Below are 21,142 nucleotides of genomic sequence, written 5' to 3'. Positions count from 1 at the left end.
CCTGAAGGCAGAATAGCCTACTGTGCTGGTTCTCACCTCACCGATGATTCCCGCCTCATCAGATCTTTGACTCTCAGGCAAACAGCACTGTTACTTCTCAGTGAGGTAGAGCTAAGAATAGACTAGAACAGCCTCTTACATAACGCAGCCAGAGTGCATTCTGGGATGGGATGGGATGGCATTGCTTTGCCAAGCAGCGGGCAGCGAGAATCGTTACTGCTGCGCTGCACTATTTTCTCTGCTGTGCAGGCAATCTGAAGTCAGTGAAAAATCATTCATTGTTTTAAACAGCACAACACTTTATATGGTCACATGTGAGAATCTTCCTTCCAACTAGAAAATCTCCTAATTGCCAATATTCAGAATGAATTAATCAAATAGAAGATATATAAAATACACACAGTATATTTTTTATAAATTAAACCTAAAATACAAATATGAAATGAAAATATAAATTAAAGGATAAGGCAGGTGATATTCTATATTTTTTATCATTGTCAAAAAATCCCATGAAAAGAGCAACACCAATGTGTTTCCACTTCCATATCCTGTCTGTGGCTCAATCCCAAGCCCTTCACTCCTACTGAGCATGTAAATCCCTGAAACTGAGTCAAAGATATGTAGTTTAATTTTTGAAATCTAAGTTTTGAAATTATTCACACATATTGCTAGGCTGGCGAGTTTCTTCAAGTCTGTGTGGAGTATGTCTGTTGTATGTCTGTTAGAGTCAGTCAAAAGTGTTTAAGAAGTTTAGTTAAACCTACAGGAATGTCTGACATCTATTGTAATGTTTTTTGTGGCAACGGTGGAGAAAAAGTCCTGATGAGTGAGTGAAAAGTGTCTACCAGCATCTGAATCGTCAGTCAAGCAACCAAGAATGTCATGATGAGGAGCTCAGAAAGACAAAAAGACAGTCAGAAAAATGCTCCCTGCCAGACAAAATCATTCTTCTTGTCTATTATTCATTGGTAAATTACAGAAAGAAGGAACATGCCACCCAGTGTGACGTTGTGGCTCATCGGTGTGTTTTTAATAGTTTTTGGACAACTATAGAGGTCTCTGTCCAATATTAAGCCTTATATACAATAAAACAATAGTTGCTAGAAGGATCAATTCATTATTTGGTTGATTTGTTGACAATAAGACCAACATAGAATATCACCAGTCTTATCCTTCAAGTTTTAAATCGAGTTATTTATAACAGTGCCTCAATTACAATCCGAAAGTTAAATTATAAATTCCCTAGAGGAATAGCTGAAGCTTTTATTGTGCATCAGCTTCTGGTGTCGGGCTATAATTATGAGCAGGCATATTTGTGTATCCTTCCTCCACCCACTTGCCCTCCCTCCCTCCCTCCCTCCTCGACCGGCCTGTTATTGTCTCAGGGTGGTCAGAGTCATGGCAGATGGTCAAGAGGAACTGCAGCTCACCTCACCAGCCTCAACGGAGGTAAAGGTACGGGGGAGAGCACTTGGCGTTTTGACAAAGAACACTATGTTACTATGATACAGTACAAAAATACACCACACACCATGTCACTGGACTCTTGCATGGACTATAAGCACCCAGATGGTGATGGTTTCTCAGCCATTTCCCACAAAATGTCATGAGAATTTTCCAGACAAAAGAAGAATAACCATGGGAAAGAACACATTATAGACTTGTTCAGTTTTTTAAAGAACCTTTAAGAAATTAAAGCTTCAATGTGATTGGCCACTTTAAGAATCAGAAGAGTTGTCACTCATTAACTTTAAGTAAATGTATTACTGGAAGGTCATCCACTTTCCCATCATCCACTGAGAGCAACTCAGCAGCTCTGTACAGGAACTATTTCTAGCTACACAGATTGGTGGGGGTGAATCAAAGTAATTATAGACTGCTGTTTTTGTTGTGTGAGAAGAAAACAATACACAGTCTCTGGATGTGATCGGCCTAAAATAGCCTCCTTCATTGTGTGTCACAGCTTGACTGTAGTTAGGGAGAGTAGGCAGGAGTTTGGGAGCCTTGAGAAGCAGGGAAGGAGGAGCAAAAGAAGGCATGCTGAGGGGAGGGAAAGAGCTTGAAGAGTGATGGGTGGAAGAGGAGAAGGAGCAGAGAATGGACAGAGTGTCGGACAAACAAATGAGTCATGAAGAGGAGAAGCAATGACAACCTGGACAGAACATAAAATTAAAATAGCACATTTCTGTAACACAGCACCAGTGTTCTGCCAGCTACTTAAGCAATGTAATAAATTACCCATTGAAAAAGTGTTCAGATCTCTTCAGTAATTACTCGTCAGGAGAATCGACTACATTAGTCTCTGCATTTCTTTCTGTTACTCAACCCTCAAAAGTGTCTTCCAACGACTCCAAAGCATCCATATCACACATCACATCTTCTGTATAAACTGAAAACAAGATATTGTGGTTTAACAAGCAGATAGTCCACAGTTTGGAGGTGTTTACTGGATGGCTGGAGGTGAGGCAGTTAGCCACTGCCAAGAGAAGAGTAATACACCTTCTTGTAACTCAGAAGTTGTTGATATCTACATGTTGTGTCTCCCCTCGCTCTGAAGTAACTGAGCTAAGCTAACTGTTGATGGTCAGTGAATACCTCCAAATCATTGCCTGGCTGCTTGTTAAACCACAATGTCTGCTTCCCTTCTTCCTTGTGTGTTAAATGCAGAAGATGTGATGGATTTTTTTAAAAAGTAATGTAACTAATAACTTTTGCTGCTGTGTAATCAGTAAAGTAAGTAAAAGAGTAGTGATTAAATTTTCAAGTAACTTGCCCACTCGTGACTGCAAGCAGCTCTCCAGTTAAGTCACAGAGTTCCTGAATGGAGGCTTATTAGGTAGCCAGCTGATGAGACCCAACATGTACAATTTTGGAGTTACCCAAAGGTGGATTTCTCCTTGCTAAAGGCTATCTGTGCCACCCCACCCCACTCCACCCCCGAAGACACTTAATGACATTTTTTGGCACAGAAACAACATGAGTATCACCCATTCAACTTCTGTTAAGATAGCAATCAAGCTAAAATGTTGCAGTAGTGGAGCATCACTGGGATAATTAACTATAAGGTAATTATTAAATTTATGAATTATAATCTTACACCATTTGCTACTGAAAAAAGTAATCATATAATTGACGATAATGCTGAATACAGAACATCTACATTTGTCTCATTCACCACTTTCAATTAAACAATTCACAATTTTCATTTATTCTCATGTTTCAGTGCCTAGAGTGCTGTGTGCTACATCCACTTTATTTATATCCATTCTTTGCAGTTTAATCCACAGCAGGAAGTTGAGGAAATCTGATCCAGGAGCAGAGAGGAAATAAACAGGGGAGGGGAAAGATGGTGCACAGATAAAAGCTGAGGAGGGGCGTGATGATGGGATAGGCTGACACCGGGGCCTTCATACGTGAATCCTGTTCCTGTCATTGGCTCCAGCCCTCACTGTGTTTTCGTCAGCTCCTCTGAGTGTTATCTATCTTCATCTAGTTGACAGGAATGGACTTTTGGCCCCACTTCATTGACAAATTCAGACAGGTTGACTTTTTCTCCCCATGGCACATTTGGAAACCTTGTGATGAATGTCTAGATGCAATGTGTTTGTAAGTACACATGCTTCAATATAAGAAATGTTAAGATGTAAAGGACTACAGAGAAAATTACAACAGCTTAGCCTGGCTCAAAATCTCAAAATCTCAAAATCTCGGCCATTGCTGCCGGTTAGTGCAAAATGTATTTTGGGATAGGTTGGGCTGTGAAGGACCCATCTGTTGGATCCTCCCAATTCAGGAAAAGAGGGCCGCATTTCTCGGCTGCATTTGAAGGAGCCTTCAAAATGGGACAGGCTTGGTTGCACCGCAGTGACGCATTTAGTCTTCAAATGCAGCCTTTGAGGGATGCAGTCCCTGAATTGAGACAAAAAGAACTTCCTGTTAAGTTCCTGGTAAGTTTTGAGAGCCATCAGACTCTGAGACGTCACCTAAACACACACAGACACACAGACACAGACACACACAGACAGTGTGTAAATGTTGTACATGCTGTTTGGGGTGAATAAACATGCAGCACTCAGACATTCAAATTTGCACAAATAATGCAAGGCAAACATTCACTTTGCATTCAGTCTGTTTACAGCAGTTTAGCAGGTCTTTTATTCCAGTTAAAGCACTGTTGTTTATGGTTGTGTTTAAATTTCCATGACGTAAATGGCTGTAAATGATGTAAATGTTCCTATAGACTGTCCCTGTCTGTCAGTCTTAGTTGTCAATTTTGCCAATGGAATACAAAAGCCAGAGCAGAAACACAGTGACTCAGAGGCCTGAAGTTTCATCACTGAGGTCAGAAGTGCTCCAGGCTTCTTTCACTCTCTCTGGGTAACCCTGGCTGATTGCATTATGTGCAGCAAATGGATTTAAAAGCTTTAGTTTATTGTGCCAGAGAAAGCAACTGCCATAAACAATTACTTGTATGATAAACATGCAGGCACGCATACACACCAACAGAGGCACGCAAGAACACAGACACACACAAACACACACACACACACACACACACACACACACACTGAGGCACAGAGAAACAGTCACATAAATACATACCTAGTATGGACACACACTTTCTCTCTGAAACTAGTCCTGTTTCCAAATAGCATTAGCAGGAGTAGCTAATTTAATATGGGTTAAATCCTGAGGGACGACTCTGGAGAACAACAAGATTCCATCACACATGTTCTAATATGCACCACATCGAGGCAGTCACACGGAAATATTTACATATCAAAATACTAAAACTGACAGGTGAGGTTAGTAAATGGCACAAACTTTATAGTGTATACTTGTAATAAAGCGTATATGTATTTATGTGTGCACAAAGTACAAAAACATCTGGCTTAACAAGTCCTGTATTGGGGAATACTGGGAAATATGGGAGAACAGTATCGCAATAATTATCAGGGGATGTCTTTATATCATTATGTAATGATTTTAACTGATATTTGGTCACCATAAAATAGAAATAGCTGATCATGGGAATGCAATCCAATAAAAGAGCAATGTAATAAATAAACTTGTGAAAAATGAAATTTGTAATTGTTGCCACTGTGTCAGTGAAGTGATGATTCAACTCTATGCTCATTTTTGGATGTAATCTGTGGTGTGGTTGTATTGGGTTGAAAATGGTTGATGAATAATTTTTAGTTGATCAATTACTTGATTTGTAGAATATTGTTTTCATATAATGTTTTCCTCCTCTGACACTGTGCCAACAAATAATCAAAATACACATGTATCGATAATTCACCAAGCTTTTATATACATTACAGAGCTGTTAGATTGTATTACAGTGTACAAGGGCTTATGTTTTTTCCGGTCATTCTGTATAATGAGATAAGGAGAATCCCTTCAAGTGAGGATAGTTTGTTGGTCTTCACTTCTTTTAAGAGGCTACTTTGGGATTATGTCTCGGATTTAGGCCAAGAGTTAAGACCAGAGGGAGGATTTACAACATGAATGGCTGCAAAGGCTCAAGTACAGAGATAAAAAAAAAAAAGGTGTGTATGTGCGCGCTTGTGTGCACAGTTCAGTGTGTAGAAGTCTGCCCATGTTTTCTGTGGCTATAAATACCTGGGCATAGAGACTGAACGGTCCTGTGGAGTCAGACAGAGCCTTTGGACAGTGACAGTAAACAGGACGGTGGGGTCAACAGCTAATGGGGCCTCAAAGGTCACCACAAAGTGATGTGATGGGAACTTACAGAGGATGTACAACCTATGTATGTGTTTTCCTTAAGCATTAAATCCAGGTCACTTGCATTCACTCTACCAAGGGTTAGGTTTAGGGGTCATGAGGTCAAATTCTTGTGGGTGAAAAATGGGATATGTTATGAATTTTACCTGAAGGTGAAGGTCTGAGCACCAAAACATCAGTAACTGATCTGACACATCTGTCAATAAAATTTTCTGGTGTGTAAGAATGTTGTAGTATTTTGTAGGTTTTAATTGAAACCTACAAAATGAAACATCCTCCGCATAACCATCCACCATCACCAACATACACAGATTTGTAAGTCTTGACATTCAGAAAAAAAACACATATTGAATGACAGAGAACAGCACACTGAATGACACGTGGACTGTGATTAGAATCGCATCGCAAGGCAACCAACCCCAACACAGAAACAGACTGAAACAGTTTGTCTTGCTTATTTTCGATGCAGTTTGCATGTAAAAGGGTGAAAAACTGAGGAGAGATACTAGATTTAAAAGATATGGTGGATGGAGAGATGTCAGCAACAGGATTTGTAAACTCAGCAGAGAGAGATGGAGGAGGGAGAACTTTACAACGTAATGGTGCGTTTACACAAACAGATGTAGTCTCGTGTCTTTCTTGAGCCTGAAGCTTGCAGGCGTGTTTGTGTTGAGGATTTACATACTAATCTCCAATAATAGGGAAGTTATATGCAAAGTAGTTGTGTGCAAATTTTTTTCATACGCAAGTCCTGTGATCTTGTTAAAGTTAGAGTGTCGGGAAGTTATTGACCGTGCGATCCGCTTTTCTGGCAGACAGCTGCATTTATATTCCAAGCTTTTCCTCCATTTAGTTTGAAGTTCATTTATGTAGCTGAGTGGGGTGGAAAACAACTATGTACTTCCGTTTCACAAGTGAGTCAAAATGACTTATTGTCACTCCAGCATGTAAGAGGGCATTTGAATAAAACTGACTAGTGGTGCATGTGTTTTGAAGTTCTGCTCCTAATGAATTGCTGTTGTGTCTCTAGTGTTCAAATCCTTAAAAGAGTACTCCACCACCATTTACGATTAAAAAAAAGGATCAGTATCGATCCAGTAGGAGCAGAAATAGTGTCTTTTTTAATTCCAGGCAACAACATTACCCATAATGCAACTCAATTTGCCTTTTTCTTCTCTCTCTCTATTCACTCAACTGCACAGATTTGGGTGTGTTATGCTAGTAGCGGCTTATGTATCCTGTGTAGCCTCTCTGCTTGAGACTAATAGCTACAAACATACAGTACATGAGACTGAAAGTGACTGATATGAGTCATCCCTGTTTCTTTTATATTACGTCTTCTTCCTGTGTCTTTTTTCTTCCTGTATGTCTTTCCTCTCCTCCAGTCTCCAGTGCTTCAGTATGACCTTGAGATCTCCATGGCAACAAGGTTAAGCTCAGTCAGCAGAGAGGTAGAGACAAAATGACGTGAAAGAGACAGAAGTGGGATGAATTGAGAAAACCTTGGTGAAAGCAGGGAGTGGTTTATTTTCTAATGTTTCTGGACATCAGATACACGTTATTAGAAGTTAATGTATGCTGGTAAAACCAAACTTGCCACTTGCACCCGTGGTTATTGAAAGCACTGTAATTCAACTATAGAGTTACACTTAAGTCATGAAGACAAAATATTATAGGATAATAATTTTTGCTTAATTTTCCTGTGCTAGTGATAAATGACAGGTCAATTACAAATTATTGTTGTTAGTGCAAATGGTCCCGAATCTTTGAAAATGTTTTAAGGTGGCCTTTAAAATAACTTCTTTTCCCTTTTTGATTCCGGTTGAAACAGTCTATGGATGCTGTGCTGTGTTGATTGATTTATTTTGCTGTAATTTAGCAAAATGGCCAGTATAAAAAGAAGAAAAAATGGTGACGTGGTAAAAGTCCCTGCCTGGATACGAACCCTATTAGTCACACATGAACCCACCATATGACTCAGGCTGACTAGGAGTCAATATGACGAAAAGACACGTCTCACCTCTTGAACGTAAATGTCCTCCTGTAAGAGCATTACCTTGCATGGCAGCTGTATTCGTGAGATTACGACATCACGCGAGAATCCATCTTGTCAGACTTCAAGTTATGCGCTTGCATCCTATGAGGATTCTTATGTGATCTCGTGATCTCGTGAATCCAGCTGCCTCTCAAGGTAAGATGGTGATAGATGGTGATAGACAGATGGTTCATCCCAACACCTGCCAAGTATTTTGTGAAAGTGCCCTTTTCCAAACAGTTTCCAAGGATGACTTCTGATGGTTCTGTGTAGCAAACCATCTGGCGTGTCAGGTTAGTAAGTGCACTAGGGAGAGTGATAAACTAGACAGAAACTGCAGGCTCTTATTCATTTGAAGTTACAGTAGTTGCTAAATTAAAGGGTAATCCAGAGATTTAAATGCGTGTCTTTCAAACTCCACAGTTCTAGTTTGTACTGCAGGCTTTCTGTTGAAGATGGCAAGCCCGACTCTAGATAACCCTGATGATGTCATCAGGGTTATTTTCTTTGACATGACAAGACATCATATACCTGTTTTCACAAGCGAAGAAATACTCTCAGTGATGAGTAAACTGACCTTTATATGTAAATTCTGTGGAGTTCCCCTTTACAATAGCAACAGATAAGCTCAGTGTTTATCTGCTGTTGTCATAAACTGCTGAAATGTCGTCGTCCACAGTGACACAATCTGCATGTTGTCACAAAAATCAGGCTTGTTTGATAGACTGGACTTGCTTCAGACACACCTGTGGGGCTATGGTGTCAACAGTCTCATAGCGACATCACCTGCCAACATATGTACTGTGTATATATATCTGCAATTTGAAAAATCTGTTTGTTAATGAGCACCTGCACCAAAGCATTAGTGTCTGCTACATACAGTTACTAAGCATTAAGAATCAAAGGCCCAATGTGACAGACAGAACTTTTTGGAAATGTGAAAAAGATGGATAGCAGAGTGGAGATTTCTACAATGTGACCAGTGGTTTACAACAAGTTAAGAAATAGAAGCACATTGTCGGAAATACCAACTCAGCTACTCTCCTACATCTGAAAGAAAAACCTTATGTTACAAATGGTAAAGTGGTGATTTTGGAAACTACAATTATTAAATGGTTGCTCTCTGCTGGATGATTATTAAGAGAACTTTCAAAATTTCGAAAAGTCCAAAGTCAATTTAGGAAATGATTGCTGTAGAGAAAACGTGTATAGAAGGTAACATTTTAAACCACAGTTAATCGCAGTCTACTAACAATCAGGTGGTAAAATGTGAGGAAAACTCAGCGTACAATCACCTCAGGCAGGGGTTAGTTTGAAGTTTGATAATTACTACTTGGATAAGTGTTTTACTTTATAGAGTTGGCATTGAGTTGAAGTTGCTGGACTTGTATCGATGTCAGAGAGTCTGTCTTGATTGCACCAATGTGTCCAATCAGAGAGAGATTTTAAAGAAGAGTCACAGCTCTACCTCTCTGTCTGCTCCTCCAAAACATCCTGTCATTGAAATTCAAAATGCATCAATCAGAGAGAGAGCAGTCACATACACGTGTATAAATCTGAAAGCACCAGCAGAAAAACTGATGGACTTTTTCTAAATGTATCAAATATGTATTTACTGAACGTTCTCTCGTCTCATCGCTGACGCAGCGTTGGATGTCAATTCGTGGCATTCATCTTAAATATGATGTTAAATACCAGCTTCCATCACTTTCTGTTTGCAGGGACAAGAGGATGCCAGAGGATGCTAATAGAGCATAGTGGAAACAGACATACAGCACAGAATAGGAGATTGTTCATTTCTGATAATGTACTCCACCCTGCAGTACAATATATACCCGGTTCATGGGTGGAATTCATCTACTGTATATTTTATTTCATCATGAGAAATACATTATCTCTTGTCTCTGTCAGCTACACAGTCCCCTCTGTGTATTTGGCTACTTTGGTGATTCTGAGTCATGACAGTAACATAAACTATGACACAGATTCATGGGCAAAGTTCTGTTTTTCAGCTGGAGTGTTGCATGTTATACAGTATATCCAACCACTATCACTGTGTGCTGCACAGTGGAGCTGATTGTGAGTGAGTGGGATGTTGAGCATTTTTAAAAACCAAAAAAAAAAAAAAAAACAACCTCAGAGGAAGTTTTGTTTTCCACTCAGCGACGTGCTGCTTTGATTAACAACCCATTGAGCCAACATCCAGTGTGTCAGCTTAATCATTTAATACCGTCATCTTGACTGTGTCTCATCTTTTGTGATCAATTTACGTAATAGTCCAATTAACAGCCTTACATATTAAATATATAGTCTGATGGTTTTCAAGCTGAGGGGGATGGGATCCCATCAATGGGTCCCAAGATAAATCTGAGTGGTTATACATCGATTAAAAGAAGAAGAGATGTTTTCTTTTTTTTATGATGTTTTTTTTCTCATATATTTGGTCAATGTAAGTAAATAAGTAAGTTAGTAAGCATATTCCTCCTTTCTTTTGACTCACCCTGCATGCAAAACTTGAGTTCTTTAGCGTCCGTGACGGTGCTGGCCGGCATCCTGTCAGGAACCTTCTTGCTCATGCGGTTGTAGTTCCTCCTCTTCTTTGTTTCTCCCCACAGGTTGGAGCCACCATGCATGCTGGGAATGTTGAGCACAGCGATGCCCTCCAAGGAGGTGTTGCTTAGGTCCAAGATGATCCCGTCACACTGAAGGGAAATTAAGAAAGGAGACAAAAAGACAGAGACAAAGAATGACTGATTATGAAGAAACATTTTAAACAGGAGCTGCTCAAAATCTCACAACACAAGCAGATAACTGATTATCACTCATAAAGGAAAGAGTAGAAAGTATAGATATTATGCCTCTATATCCTATATACACACCGAAGTTGCAGAATGACACTATGGTAATATGTAATATTATGTAATGCAACTTTATGCTAATATACTTGCTTGTCAGGTTGGTCAGATTCAATCTGTGCAAACATACACAGTTGGAAAATGTATTCTGGTAGAAAGTACTTCAGTGAAACTGTGTTGCTGTTTTCAATGTATTTCAGTCTAAACTGCCATGAGCTCAGCTGTGTAGGCAGAGATGAATGCACCGGATATCTCCAGACCTTGGCAAGTCACTAAATAACTATGGAGATGAATAGATGAATAGAAAAAAAATGTTTTCTTTGCAATTTTAGTAAATCGCCCTAAGACTGTCTTGTGTTTTATTGAAACCAGTTTTAGTTTTTTTGTAATTTATTCAGGATTTACATGCTCTACTGATGTAGGATGACACAAGGACTGAAAAGGTCACTATTAGTTTGGAGTACAACATGACGGTCAGTGTGTTCACATTAACTTATGTGACTGCAAGCTTTGTGCAGCAACTTGATTCCTTACATGTAAATGAAAACCCAGCTTTTGTAACTGTATGAATATGATTTCCCCAGTTAGACTTCTCCTGGAGAAAGTCGACGTCTTGGCAATGTTTACACGTAACACGTAAGTGTCTAATCGGCTTTTTACGTGTGTGTATGTTCATGAGCCAAACTTCAGACAGGGAAAGTAACAGTAGAATGGTAAGATAAAAGGAGAGATCATTAGACGTGGCAATGCATCCTCGTATGTATAATAATTCTATCCAAACTACAACTAAAACTGAAACTACCACAAATTAGTATCTAGAAGTCTAAATAAGTTGGTTTCAGCAGCGGACTATTTTTCACAATTTGTAAAAGTCAGACATATTTGCACTGTGAGGAAAAGCTGTGGAAAAAAGAGGCAGAAAGTCACTTCATCACTGATGAAGCTTTTAGAACAAGTTCAAGCAGGAAAATAATTTTCACTCTATTTCATCATCAGTGAGAGGCTCCACTTCTCAGTTATTATCCAATGATTTTACAAAGGTTTACTCATGGGCTTTCCAATCATCCAATTATCATCTTCGCTGAAGGAAATGTAAATCTCAGCTGCACACATAAGCTGAACTCTTGTTCACTTGTGTTGTCTTTTCTAAAGGAACTACAGTCAGAACCTCCCAATATAAGGTCGGGGGTTGGGGTGTGATCTCTGACCTGCTGTATGTATATGTGTATTTTACAGTAACCATGTTACTACTGTGCATGTAAATGGGTTGCCCAGTTTTTTGTTTAACCTGATGTCTGTGAATAACCTGGTTTCTTGTGTGCATATAAATGTACTAAGTGAGAGGATGCTAATGCTAACATCTAATCTCTTGGGTACTGCAGACATTACGGCTACAGTGTATGAATTGCTGTATCACAGAATGACATCTACTGTATATACACTTTTCTGACCTTTGCGCATCAGCAATTTGACTGCAAGATTTATTTTGTCCTGATGCATTCCCTGGACACAAGCCAATCTTGCAGTTGTGTGAATCTGGCAGTAAAACAGACTCGGCCCAATATCAATACACATCGTTTGTACTTAACAGACATAATTTAACTCCATCTGGTACTCTTGGCCTAACTGTGTAAAATACTGTGTCTAGCTTCATCTGGATTCAACAAATAATTCAAACAAACCAGAGAATGCCAACAACACATCGCTGTGACTCAGCATGCACAATTGATTCATGCTGAGTTAAAGGAACAACAAAAATGCAGGACTTTACCACACACCCACAACATGCTGGCAAACCACAGAAGAACCATCACATAACGTGTGATTCTGTAAAAAACAATGAAACACATGAACCCATGAACACACACACACACAGACACACACAAATGAGTGCAGACACAAGGAAACACAACTGTCTTTTAATCACTTCTCTCCTATTAGAAAATGTATTCCTGTGTAATCACTGTGTAATCATTTAGTGATTACATCTCATTGAGGTGTGGAAAATGAGTACAGTCTCATGCAACACACTATTTATGGAAATACCAGAGCTTCAGATCAGGGTAATAAAACTGTCTGTAAGTGCTTGACGCACTTTTAATGTAACACTTCAGTGTACTTTTAAAATTGGCAATGATTACATGTTCTTTGGTCATACCAGTTGAGTCCTGCCCCGAGTTAAATTTTAATTTAAATGTAGCTATTAAAATGTGCCTGAGTGACTCTGTCAGTGAGACTTACAGTAACTGAGCAATCCAGTCCTGGTACAGCACATTGAGCAGTAGTTTTTAGCAAAAGTGTATACAGGTAAGTGATCCAATAATCCAATAATTGGTTCAATTATTAGATAATACTTTTTAAAGCCATAATTTTAAAGTCATAATCTGGGCCTCTCATAACTCAGCTTTCACATATATATATTTTCATTCACTTGTATATTCACACTCTACTGTCAAACACATTGAATTTGTTTTAAGTCAACTTTTATTTTGTGTACTTTCCACTGTGTGTTATATCTGGGCCGATAAGACATAATAATTTTGTTACTCTCCTAAATGAGTGTTACTATTAGTAGCCTCACTGCTTTATTGTTAAGGTCACAGTAATACAAGCTCAACAATTAGTGCAGCTGCTTCACAGTATAAGCTGTCAGAGAGACACCTGTACTGTCTCCCTCTCTGTCCATTTCTGACTTTGTCTGTGTGTGTGTTGGTGTTTATTTTTGTCATTCTGTGGTATAGCACCTCCCACTAGGCGCCCTCCACTTGTCTCCTGTCTCTGTGTACACCTGACTGCCCTCATATCTGCTACCTGCCTGCACAGTTGTTTCTTATTAGACATGATGTCACCCTACGTGGAAATCATATCCCTTTCAGTGGTAAACTCGTCACGCAAATGTTTTTATAGAGTGACTGCTGAAGGCTGAGGGGAAGTTAACAATACTTTCTAAGACACTGTATTACCAACCCAAGTACAAGGTTTTCTGAATGAAACATAGTAAAATCTAGGGCACTTTTACAAAACTGCCCAGCGACAATCGCTGAAAAATCCTGCTTCAGTATAGAAGCATGGTTCTATTTGCCTGTAAAATGTGATACATTCATTAGTACATGCTCATGTACCCTGCATGAAAAACACCAAGTACCAATACCATGTTGTAGAAATAGCCTATTACAAATCATACTTAAGAAAAGGTTCAAAAGTATTATCAACAAAGTATAAAAAAGTAAAATCACTTATTCCACAGAAAAATGTCTCCTGTGAGGCATATATTATTATATATGACATTATTAAAATGGCTAATACAGATACATTGATGCATAAGTCGCATTTCACTGTTCTAGCTGATCAAGCCTCCTCCAACGTGTCACAAGATGAATCTGGGGGGCTGTGAGATGTAAAGAAAGAGAATAGAATAGAATAGTACCCTTATCCTTAGTAGTACAGCTCTGTATAAGTCAATATTCGTCAAAAATATAAGTAAATACAAGAGATGTTATCTCATTCTCCAGGCCACAGTGAATCAAGAAATTCACCAATGAACCTGGACATGAACCTGCTGAGATGAAATACAGCTTCTTTGCATTTGGTGGCTTCCTAAAAGGTGTGTGTCTGATGTGTTTTCTTGGCATCTTGCTGTGCTTTAAGTACCCAGGTGACAGATTAAGCAGCTCTGTATGACAGAATGAGGCAATCAGTATGGAGCATTATTCTGAGGATTTACTATGAATAGCTCTCCTCATTAATATGGGAAATCGACTTTGTTGTAAACACTTTTTTACAGACACAGAATAACAGCACTTCTGTCTGTCAGAGTACAGAAAGAAACTTGTATCCCATTCAAACCAGGCATTAAAATGTGAACTGCATCTGGATATGTTATCTGATAAGGGAAACACATGTAAATGAAAGGTGTAAATGCACTCAGAACGCATTGTGATCGGACTTTGTTTAGATCGTCCAGACTACATGTCGAGGCTCGCGTTGTGGTCAGATTTCAGCCAGATGTAAATGCAATCTGTACAGTGTGACTAACTTCATAAGAAAAACATCAGCCCACTAAGTTGAAAGGTAACCTGACTCCGCCTCTTACAGCTATCTAAAGCAAGTCCTGTTAAAGCTACAACTAATAGCAGTAGCTAAAAGTCTTCCCTCACAAAAAAGTGATTTAGAAATAAATGAAGTCCACTCGTGGCAGCAGTTTTCTTGACTTTGGACACTTCATGTTTGTTGACAAGTCCGCCAGCTTCGCCTAGCTAATTTGGATATTAAGACCCAATCACAATGCAGGCACAGCTGAGGCACCAAAATGCATTTTAATCCCAGGTGTAAATGCAAAGACCCATAGATCAATATATAGATGTCATTAACCAGATAATCTCTCTTATGTGTGTTTTTTTAATGCTGTAGCACTTTGAGATTCACTGCAAATGAAAAGTACAGTTCCAATTAAATGCATTGTTATTATTATTGTTGTTGTTGTTGTTGTTGTTGTTGTTGTTGTTGGTGTTGTTGTTGTTAATGTATTCAGGTACAGATCACATTTTAATACCAGGTGTAAATAGGGCCTTTACACAAGATTTTCACATTTTCACATTTTTGTGCACCAAATACAGAATTTCTGTCAATTATCCAACAAGTAACTTTTTGCCAACCATTATGTTTTAGTAACAACAGCTTTAATAAGACGGTGACTCACCTCAACCTCTATGCATTCATTAAGTTTCTTGCAGGTGGCAGATATGGTCTCAGTGGTGCCAAACTCAAAGTACCAGAGCTTGTTCTTCATTCTGGGAAGAGAAACAGAGGACAGACATGTTTTTGACTAACACATTATAAAATATTCCCAGTTCTGACTTAACTAACATATGAGCACTATGGCATAAGCCTACAGCATGATCTGTTTTGGGTGCGATGGACACATATTGAAGCTGTCCGGTGCCTTGAGTCATCTCACATTTTGTATCTGACAACCCAGGACAGCTATCGGCCATGTGACCTCAGAGGTCAAAGCTCCATCGATGTACCTCAAAGCCTTAAAGTGGAGACACTGGTATGGGCGCATTTGCTTGCTAGATACTAAAGCACAGTAAGTTAACCCCACCATTCTGTCAGACAGGCATTCGGCTGTTGTCTGCTCTTTCATCACAGCAATGCACACATTTTCGCCTCAGTGCCCTTATGCCAAGAGTTGAAACATCAACAGTGACTCTGGTGGGGACAAGGGGTGAAACATTGCTGGTGGAGACTATAAGATCAGGGTAAATATTATTGTGATTCACAACATTAAAAGCAACCCACAGGTCTGTTTGAGCAACGGTTCATTTCTGCCCTGCAGGCAGATTTGTCGGAGGTGACCTGATGGATGCAGTTTTGTTTTTGTCCTGTTGTGATTTGTTGCAGTTTTAGGACTGGACAATAAATTAATAACACTGCAGTTACAGTTAAGGTGAAATCTCTGCTCTCTGTAAATATCACCTGCAAACCTCCTAAATACTGATGAAACACTGATGGTGTGTGTATTCAGAGTTCTCAACAGTTAGGAAACCAGCTGGTTAACAACTAAAGACAGCTGGAGGTAACTGTGGAAAGTCTGTCACGAAAGGGTGAAGAAACATTCAAAGCCAGCAGTCCTACACTCTAACCTGTTATCTAAAGATTTATTTTAACTTTTCTGTGGGTGAGCAAAGACAAACTGTTGATGCTAATATCAGTATACTGACATGCACACAATGAATGCTACTATACTGATGTTTAGTATAGCGTGTTAGCATGTGAACAATTGCTAACTAGCACTTAAAAAGTACAGCTAAGGCTGATGGGAATATTTGTTCATGATCCGAAGTATTGGGCAAATTGAAATTTTGACCTAATGATAGTGCTAGAGGAAATGTTAAGGTGATTACAATTCATCCTGAGGGTGATATGAATGTACTAAATATCATTGCACCCATCCAATAGTTGTTGATATATTTTAGTCTGAACTTAGCTACAGGTCTGAAAAGTGAAGTCAATGTGGAAGTGACTTAAACCTGCATTCTCTCTAATGGCCATCAGTGGGCGACTCCACTGGCTCCAAAAAGAGGTCCAATTGTATGGAAGTCTCCGGCCATCACCATCTCGGCAGTGCCTAACTCTGCCTCACTCCCAGCTAATCCGAAATGGGCAAAGAGGTGGAGCTGAGATAGGCTGAATGAAGCCTGGTTGCTGAAACAAGCCACCTAGAGGCTAGCGACCTGTCACTGAGAGCAGCCATGTCCTTAATTATACATAACTGTACAGCAAAATTTAAACAAGGGAGTTATAAAAAAATTCACCCCCGTACAGTGGTCATGAAAGGGGAAATTAGCTATTGATACCTAAACCGTTTTTTGTACCAGGCTGTAAACATGTTTATTTCTGCTGTAAAGTTGGGCATTTTAACATGGGGGTCTATCGGGATTGACTCGCTTTTGGAGCCAGCCTCAAGTGGCCATTCGAGGAACTGCTGTTTTTGGCACTTCCGCAATGGCTTCATTTTTCAGCCCTGGAGGTTGCCGTTTGGTCGATGGTCTCAATCGCTAGTTTCAAGTCCTCTTCAATACATCAAGATGTTCATTTTGTAAATTATGGCCCCATTTAGAGTAAAATAGATGATAAAGCAGGATATGGGGCTTAGCTACGTTGTGATTGACAAGTTGCTATCACAGTGACAACGTTAAGTACATTTATTTTAATGGTTTTAAGCCTGTTTTTCACTAGCAAAAATTAGCATTAGCATTATCACAGTTAACCACAGACTGTAAATACACCATGATAACCAAGCTAGCAGCTAGCGTTAAGGTCAGCTCCACCCTCTCATCCAAGTACTGTACGGTCACTTCTGGCTCCAAAAAACCTAGATGGCAAAATGCAAATTTGAGCTTCTAAATCAGGAGTCCACAAATCAATGGGTGATGTCATGGTGGCTATGTCTATTTTTTTGTACAGTCTATGGTCTGAACCAAAGTTGAGGACTGACCAACCAAATTTACCAACGCTTAGGAAACACCGCTAGCTATAAACTGACGCTAGCTAAAAACCACCATCTCTGAACAAACAAAAAAACCAAAAGAGAACTGAAAAACCAGCACAACTGATGTCTCACCCTGCACTACTGTGGAAATGACACATATTTCATGATATAACAGCATATTCATTTGCATGAGGACGTGCTGCTGATACTGATAACACGACTATTGACACAACAGCTCAGTATCATGTGGGTATATCAGGTCCAAGGTTATGTGCCATCTTGGCATTGAGAAAGAAAACATTTAAACAGAACTTGACTTAAAGGAACCGTCACACTGTTTCAAGGATTTCATTTATTTACACTCATCCTCAATAAAATGAGTCTGGAGACAGAACAATATCAACGTTAACTCTTACTACAGACTTGAAACAAAGCATTAAAGTCACTCATTACTGTTTATTTTACTTTAAGCTCAAATATCTTAAGCCGCTGTACTTGTTCACTTGTTTTTCTCCCTTCTAATTGTCTTTCTGTCCCTTGTTCTCTCTCTTTCACCTTAATACCTCCCCAGAAACCTCTGCCTCTGTCAAATCAGGGGATTATGAGCATATTTGAGATCACAATTAGGAACAGTTGCGATTCTCAATGAGGCAAGCTGCCTAACCTCATTAAGCTGCTTCCACTTGAGACAGCCTGTAAAAAATGCAATTAACTCACGTTTTTTCCCTCTCTTATGGACAGAGGGTGCAACAGGGAAACAGACTACTTCCATAAGCCTTTCATCCATTATTCCCATGTTTCTACACTAAAACTGATGAAATGCCAAAACAAAAAAGGTTCTTAAATCGTCTAATGTGATAGAAAGACATTTTTGTGCTGAGCCCTGAGGCTTGGACCGGTAAGGAGAGGGCATTAGTTTCACTGGAACACCAGCTCAGTGTTCAACAGTGTGTTTGGAAGAAGTAACAACTACTAATTCACCAAGCCAAAGTACTTATTAATGCTATTCAACTTTAAATGAATACTCCTTGTCTGTAAGATAAGTTATCTCTTTCAAACTGTTACCAGTTATCCATTTATAAACCATCAATTCTCTCACCCTCCTTCTTCTTCTTGTTTTTTTCCCCTTCCCCCTTTTTGGTGGGTCAGCCAGTTCACCAAAGCTGGGCAGCTTCCTCCCTGTCATGAAAGAGGGTCAGCTGACGAATGTTGTCTCATATAGATAGACCCCTAACACGGGTTTGACCTGCGTTATTGTGACCGTCTGAATGGGGAAATAGAGGTGAGCTACGACGTCTATTTATAACAAATCTGTTATGAACTCTCTAATTGTAGCACAGCAATACCGGGAGGAAATCAATCTACATTGAAAAAGAAAGGGCATCAGTATCAGCAATGATCCATACAAAGTACTAGGGCTGCAACTAACATTTATTTTCATTATCGTTTAATCTGTCTATTTGATTAGTCATTTGGTCTATAAAATGTCATAAAATAGGGAAAAATGTTGATCACTGTTTCTCAAAACCCAAGATGCAACCTTAAATGTCTAGTTTTGTCACAACCAACAGTCCACAACCCAAAGATATTCAGTTTACTATCATAGAAGAAATAAGAAAAAAATATTTGGATTAATAGCGCTTCAAAGTAACAGCTGCATCAAAGACTTTATTGTACATAGTGTGTAGTCACCTGAATTTTCCAAAAAACATGATTTATTGACAGTTGGTCATTTCTGAAAAGATGTGCCTACAGGAAATATCTTGTTAGTGGCTCAAAATAAGAGAAGGAAATGGAGGGGATTTCTTCGGTGTGTATCTTTTTTAATTTGATGAATTTACAGGACACTGTTATACCTCTTCTACTGAAAAAAAGCTTTTTTGTTTGCTGAAGTAGATTCAGTAGGTCTTGCCAGGGAAAATCCCCATGTGTACAGGAACTGAAGCTTTTAATTTGCTAGGAGCAGTTCCAGCAGTTTGTTTGGAATAAATACACAACCTGGCTGTGAGTATGGATACTGATTAAACAGATAAAGAGCACCACCTGCAAAGAAAATCCTCCTGACTTCATCAACAGAACACCTAAGGGAAAGACAACACTGATTGCAGTGGTGTGAGACAGAGGTCAAGAAGATGCTGACATCTGATCTCTGCTAATCCAATCAGGTGATAAGTTTCAGTGACCTATTCTTTAGACTTGACAAAGCAGCTTATGGAGAGAGCTAATGATGACTAAATGTAAAAACAACAGGCATGAAAATGCTTTTACTTCAGTGGTCTTGGTAGAAATGAGATGGATGGCAAAGACAGCATATTGTAAGATATGTACTTGGAGGGACATTTTACAGTTGAAAAATAAACAGTGGTGGACAAACTATGTAATGGCGACACTGTTTCTAAATTACCTCAAACATATCTTAGGCTTTCTGTTCTGCATTTTTTGTTACTTGTCAGAAGACAAATATGTCAATAGCAATACATCTGTGTCAAGCTGATATATCAGCCTGGCCAATTTATTGGTTGGCTGCATCTGTACTATACTGTATGTATATATGTAATGTACTACTCACTGTTGCTGATTACATTCAGGGATAGATAAACTGGCTCATGGTTGGAAAAAATGCATTTCTAAAATGATTTCTAAAAGCATCCCCTCCTCTCTCAGCACCTCTAAATCTAATAAAACCCTTTTCAGACATGAAATACGTAACATTGCTGGATTCATCAAGCTGTTAAAGTGATGGTTTTTTTACATTCAGACATGACAAGATATATTTATTTAAACTCTTCTGCTCCATGATAGATCTCAACAGTTTAAAATTGTCTCTTTCACAGTGTTTCCTAGTTTATTAAACCAATTTTGTGCATAAGAGATGATGATTGAGACACTAAATTTATTACAGTGATGTTAGAATGCAAACAAGACACACATGTCTCTCTCTGCACGTTTTACCTTGTGCTGCTGTGGCCTTTATGTTAATCTGATGGCATTCAGTTCAGACTTGTGCTGTGTTGAAAGTGATACAGAAATATTAGTAAAAAGTGACCACGGTGCTTATTCAGACACCACATTGACATGCTAAATTGCCATCAGATTAACGTAACTGCTTAACTATTCCTCTCTGAATATGGGATGACACACACACACACACACACTCTCACACACACACACACACACATACAAACAGAAAGACACTGGTCTGACTTAGCCTACTTTCGGGGACACATTTCAAACCCAAGACAAGTTAATTGGGGATGGCTTGTCCAATTGAGAACAAAAGCTGTGTCCCCAGTTGGGAAAAAGCTGATTTTTGGGTCAGTGGCAAATAGTGGTTATAGTTAGGGGTTAGGGTTAGGGTAAGTCTCCAGGACATTAATGTAAGTCTATGTAATGTCCCCAAATGTGACCTAAGTAAACATGTGTGTTGTGCCCAGTGTGAGAAGTCATTAACACCTGGGCTTTGGACTATTGCAGGTCTGACTACTATGAACATTAGATGGCTGAAGTGTC

At 39.1% G+C, this 21,142-nt stretch overlaps 1 protein-coding gene across 1 annotated transcript in view; it reads right to left on the bottom strand.

Moving 5' to 3' along the window:
- LOC137193050 (diacylglycerol kinase beta-like) overlaps window positions 1–21,142 on the bottom strand; it is a 115,917-nt gene that overhangs the window by 18,862 nt on the left and 75,913 nt on the right. Inside the window, exons 21-22 of the mRNA XM_067604226.1 lie at window positions 15,338–15,428; window positions 10,284–10,485 (exon numbers count right to left, since the gene is read on the bottom strand). Of these exons, the coding sequence (XP_067460327.1) occupies window positions 10,284–10,485; window positions 15,338–15,428 (293 nt within the window). The remainder of the gene's footprint in view (window positions 1–10,283; window positions 10,486–15,337; window positions 15,429–21,142) is intronic.

The sequence above is a fragment of the Thunnus thynnus genome, chromosome 11 (assembly GCF_963924715.1).
Source record: "Thunnus thynnus chromosome 11, fThuThy2.1, whole genome shotgun sequence".
Lineage (NCBI taxonomy): Eukaryota > Metazoa > Chordata > Actinopteri > Scombriformes > Scombridae > Thunnus > Thunnus thynnus.
This window is presented reverse-complemented; position numbering and strand designations above follow the sequence as displayed.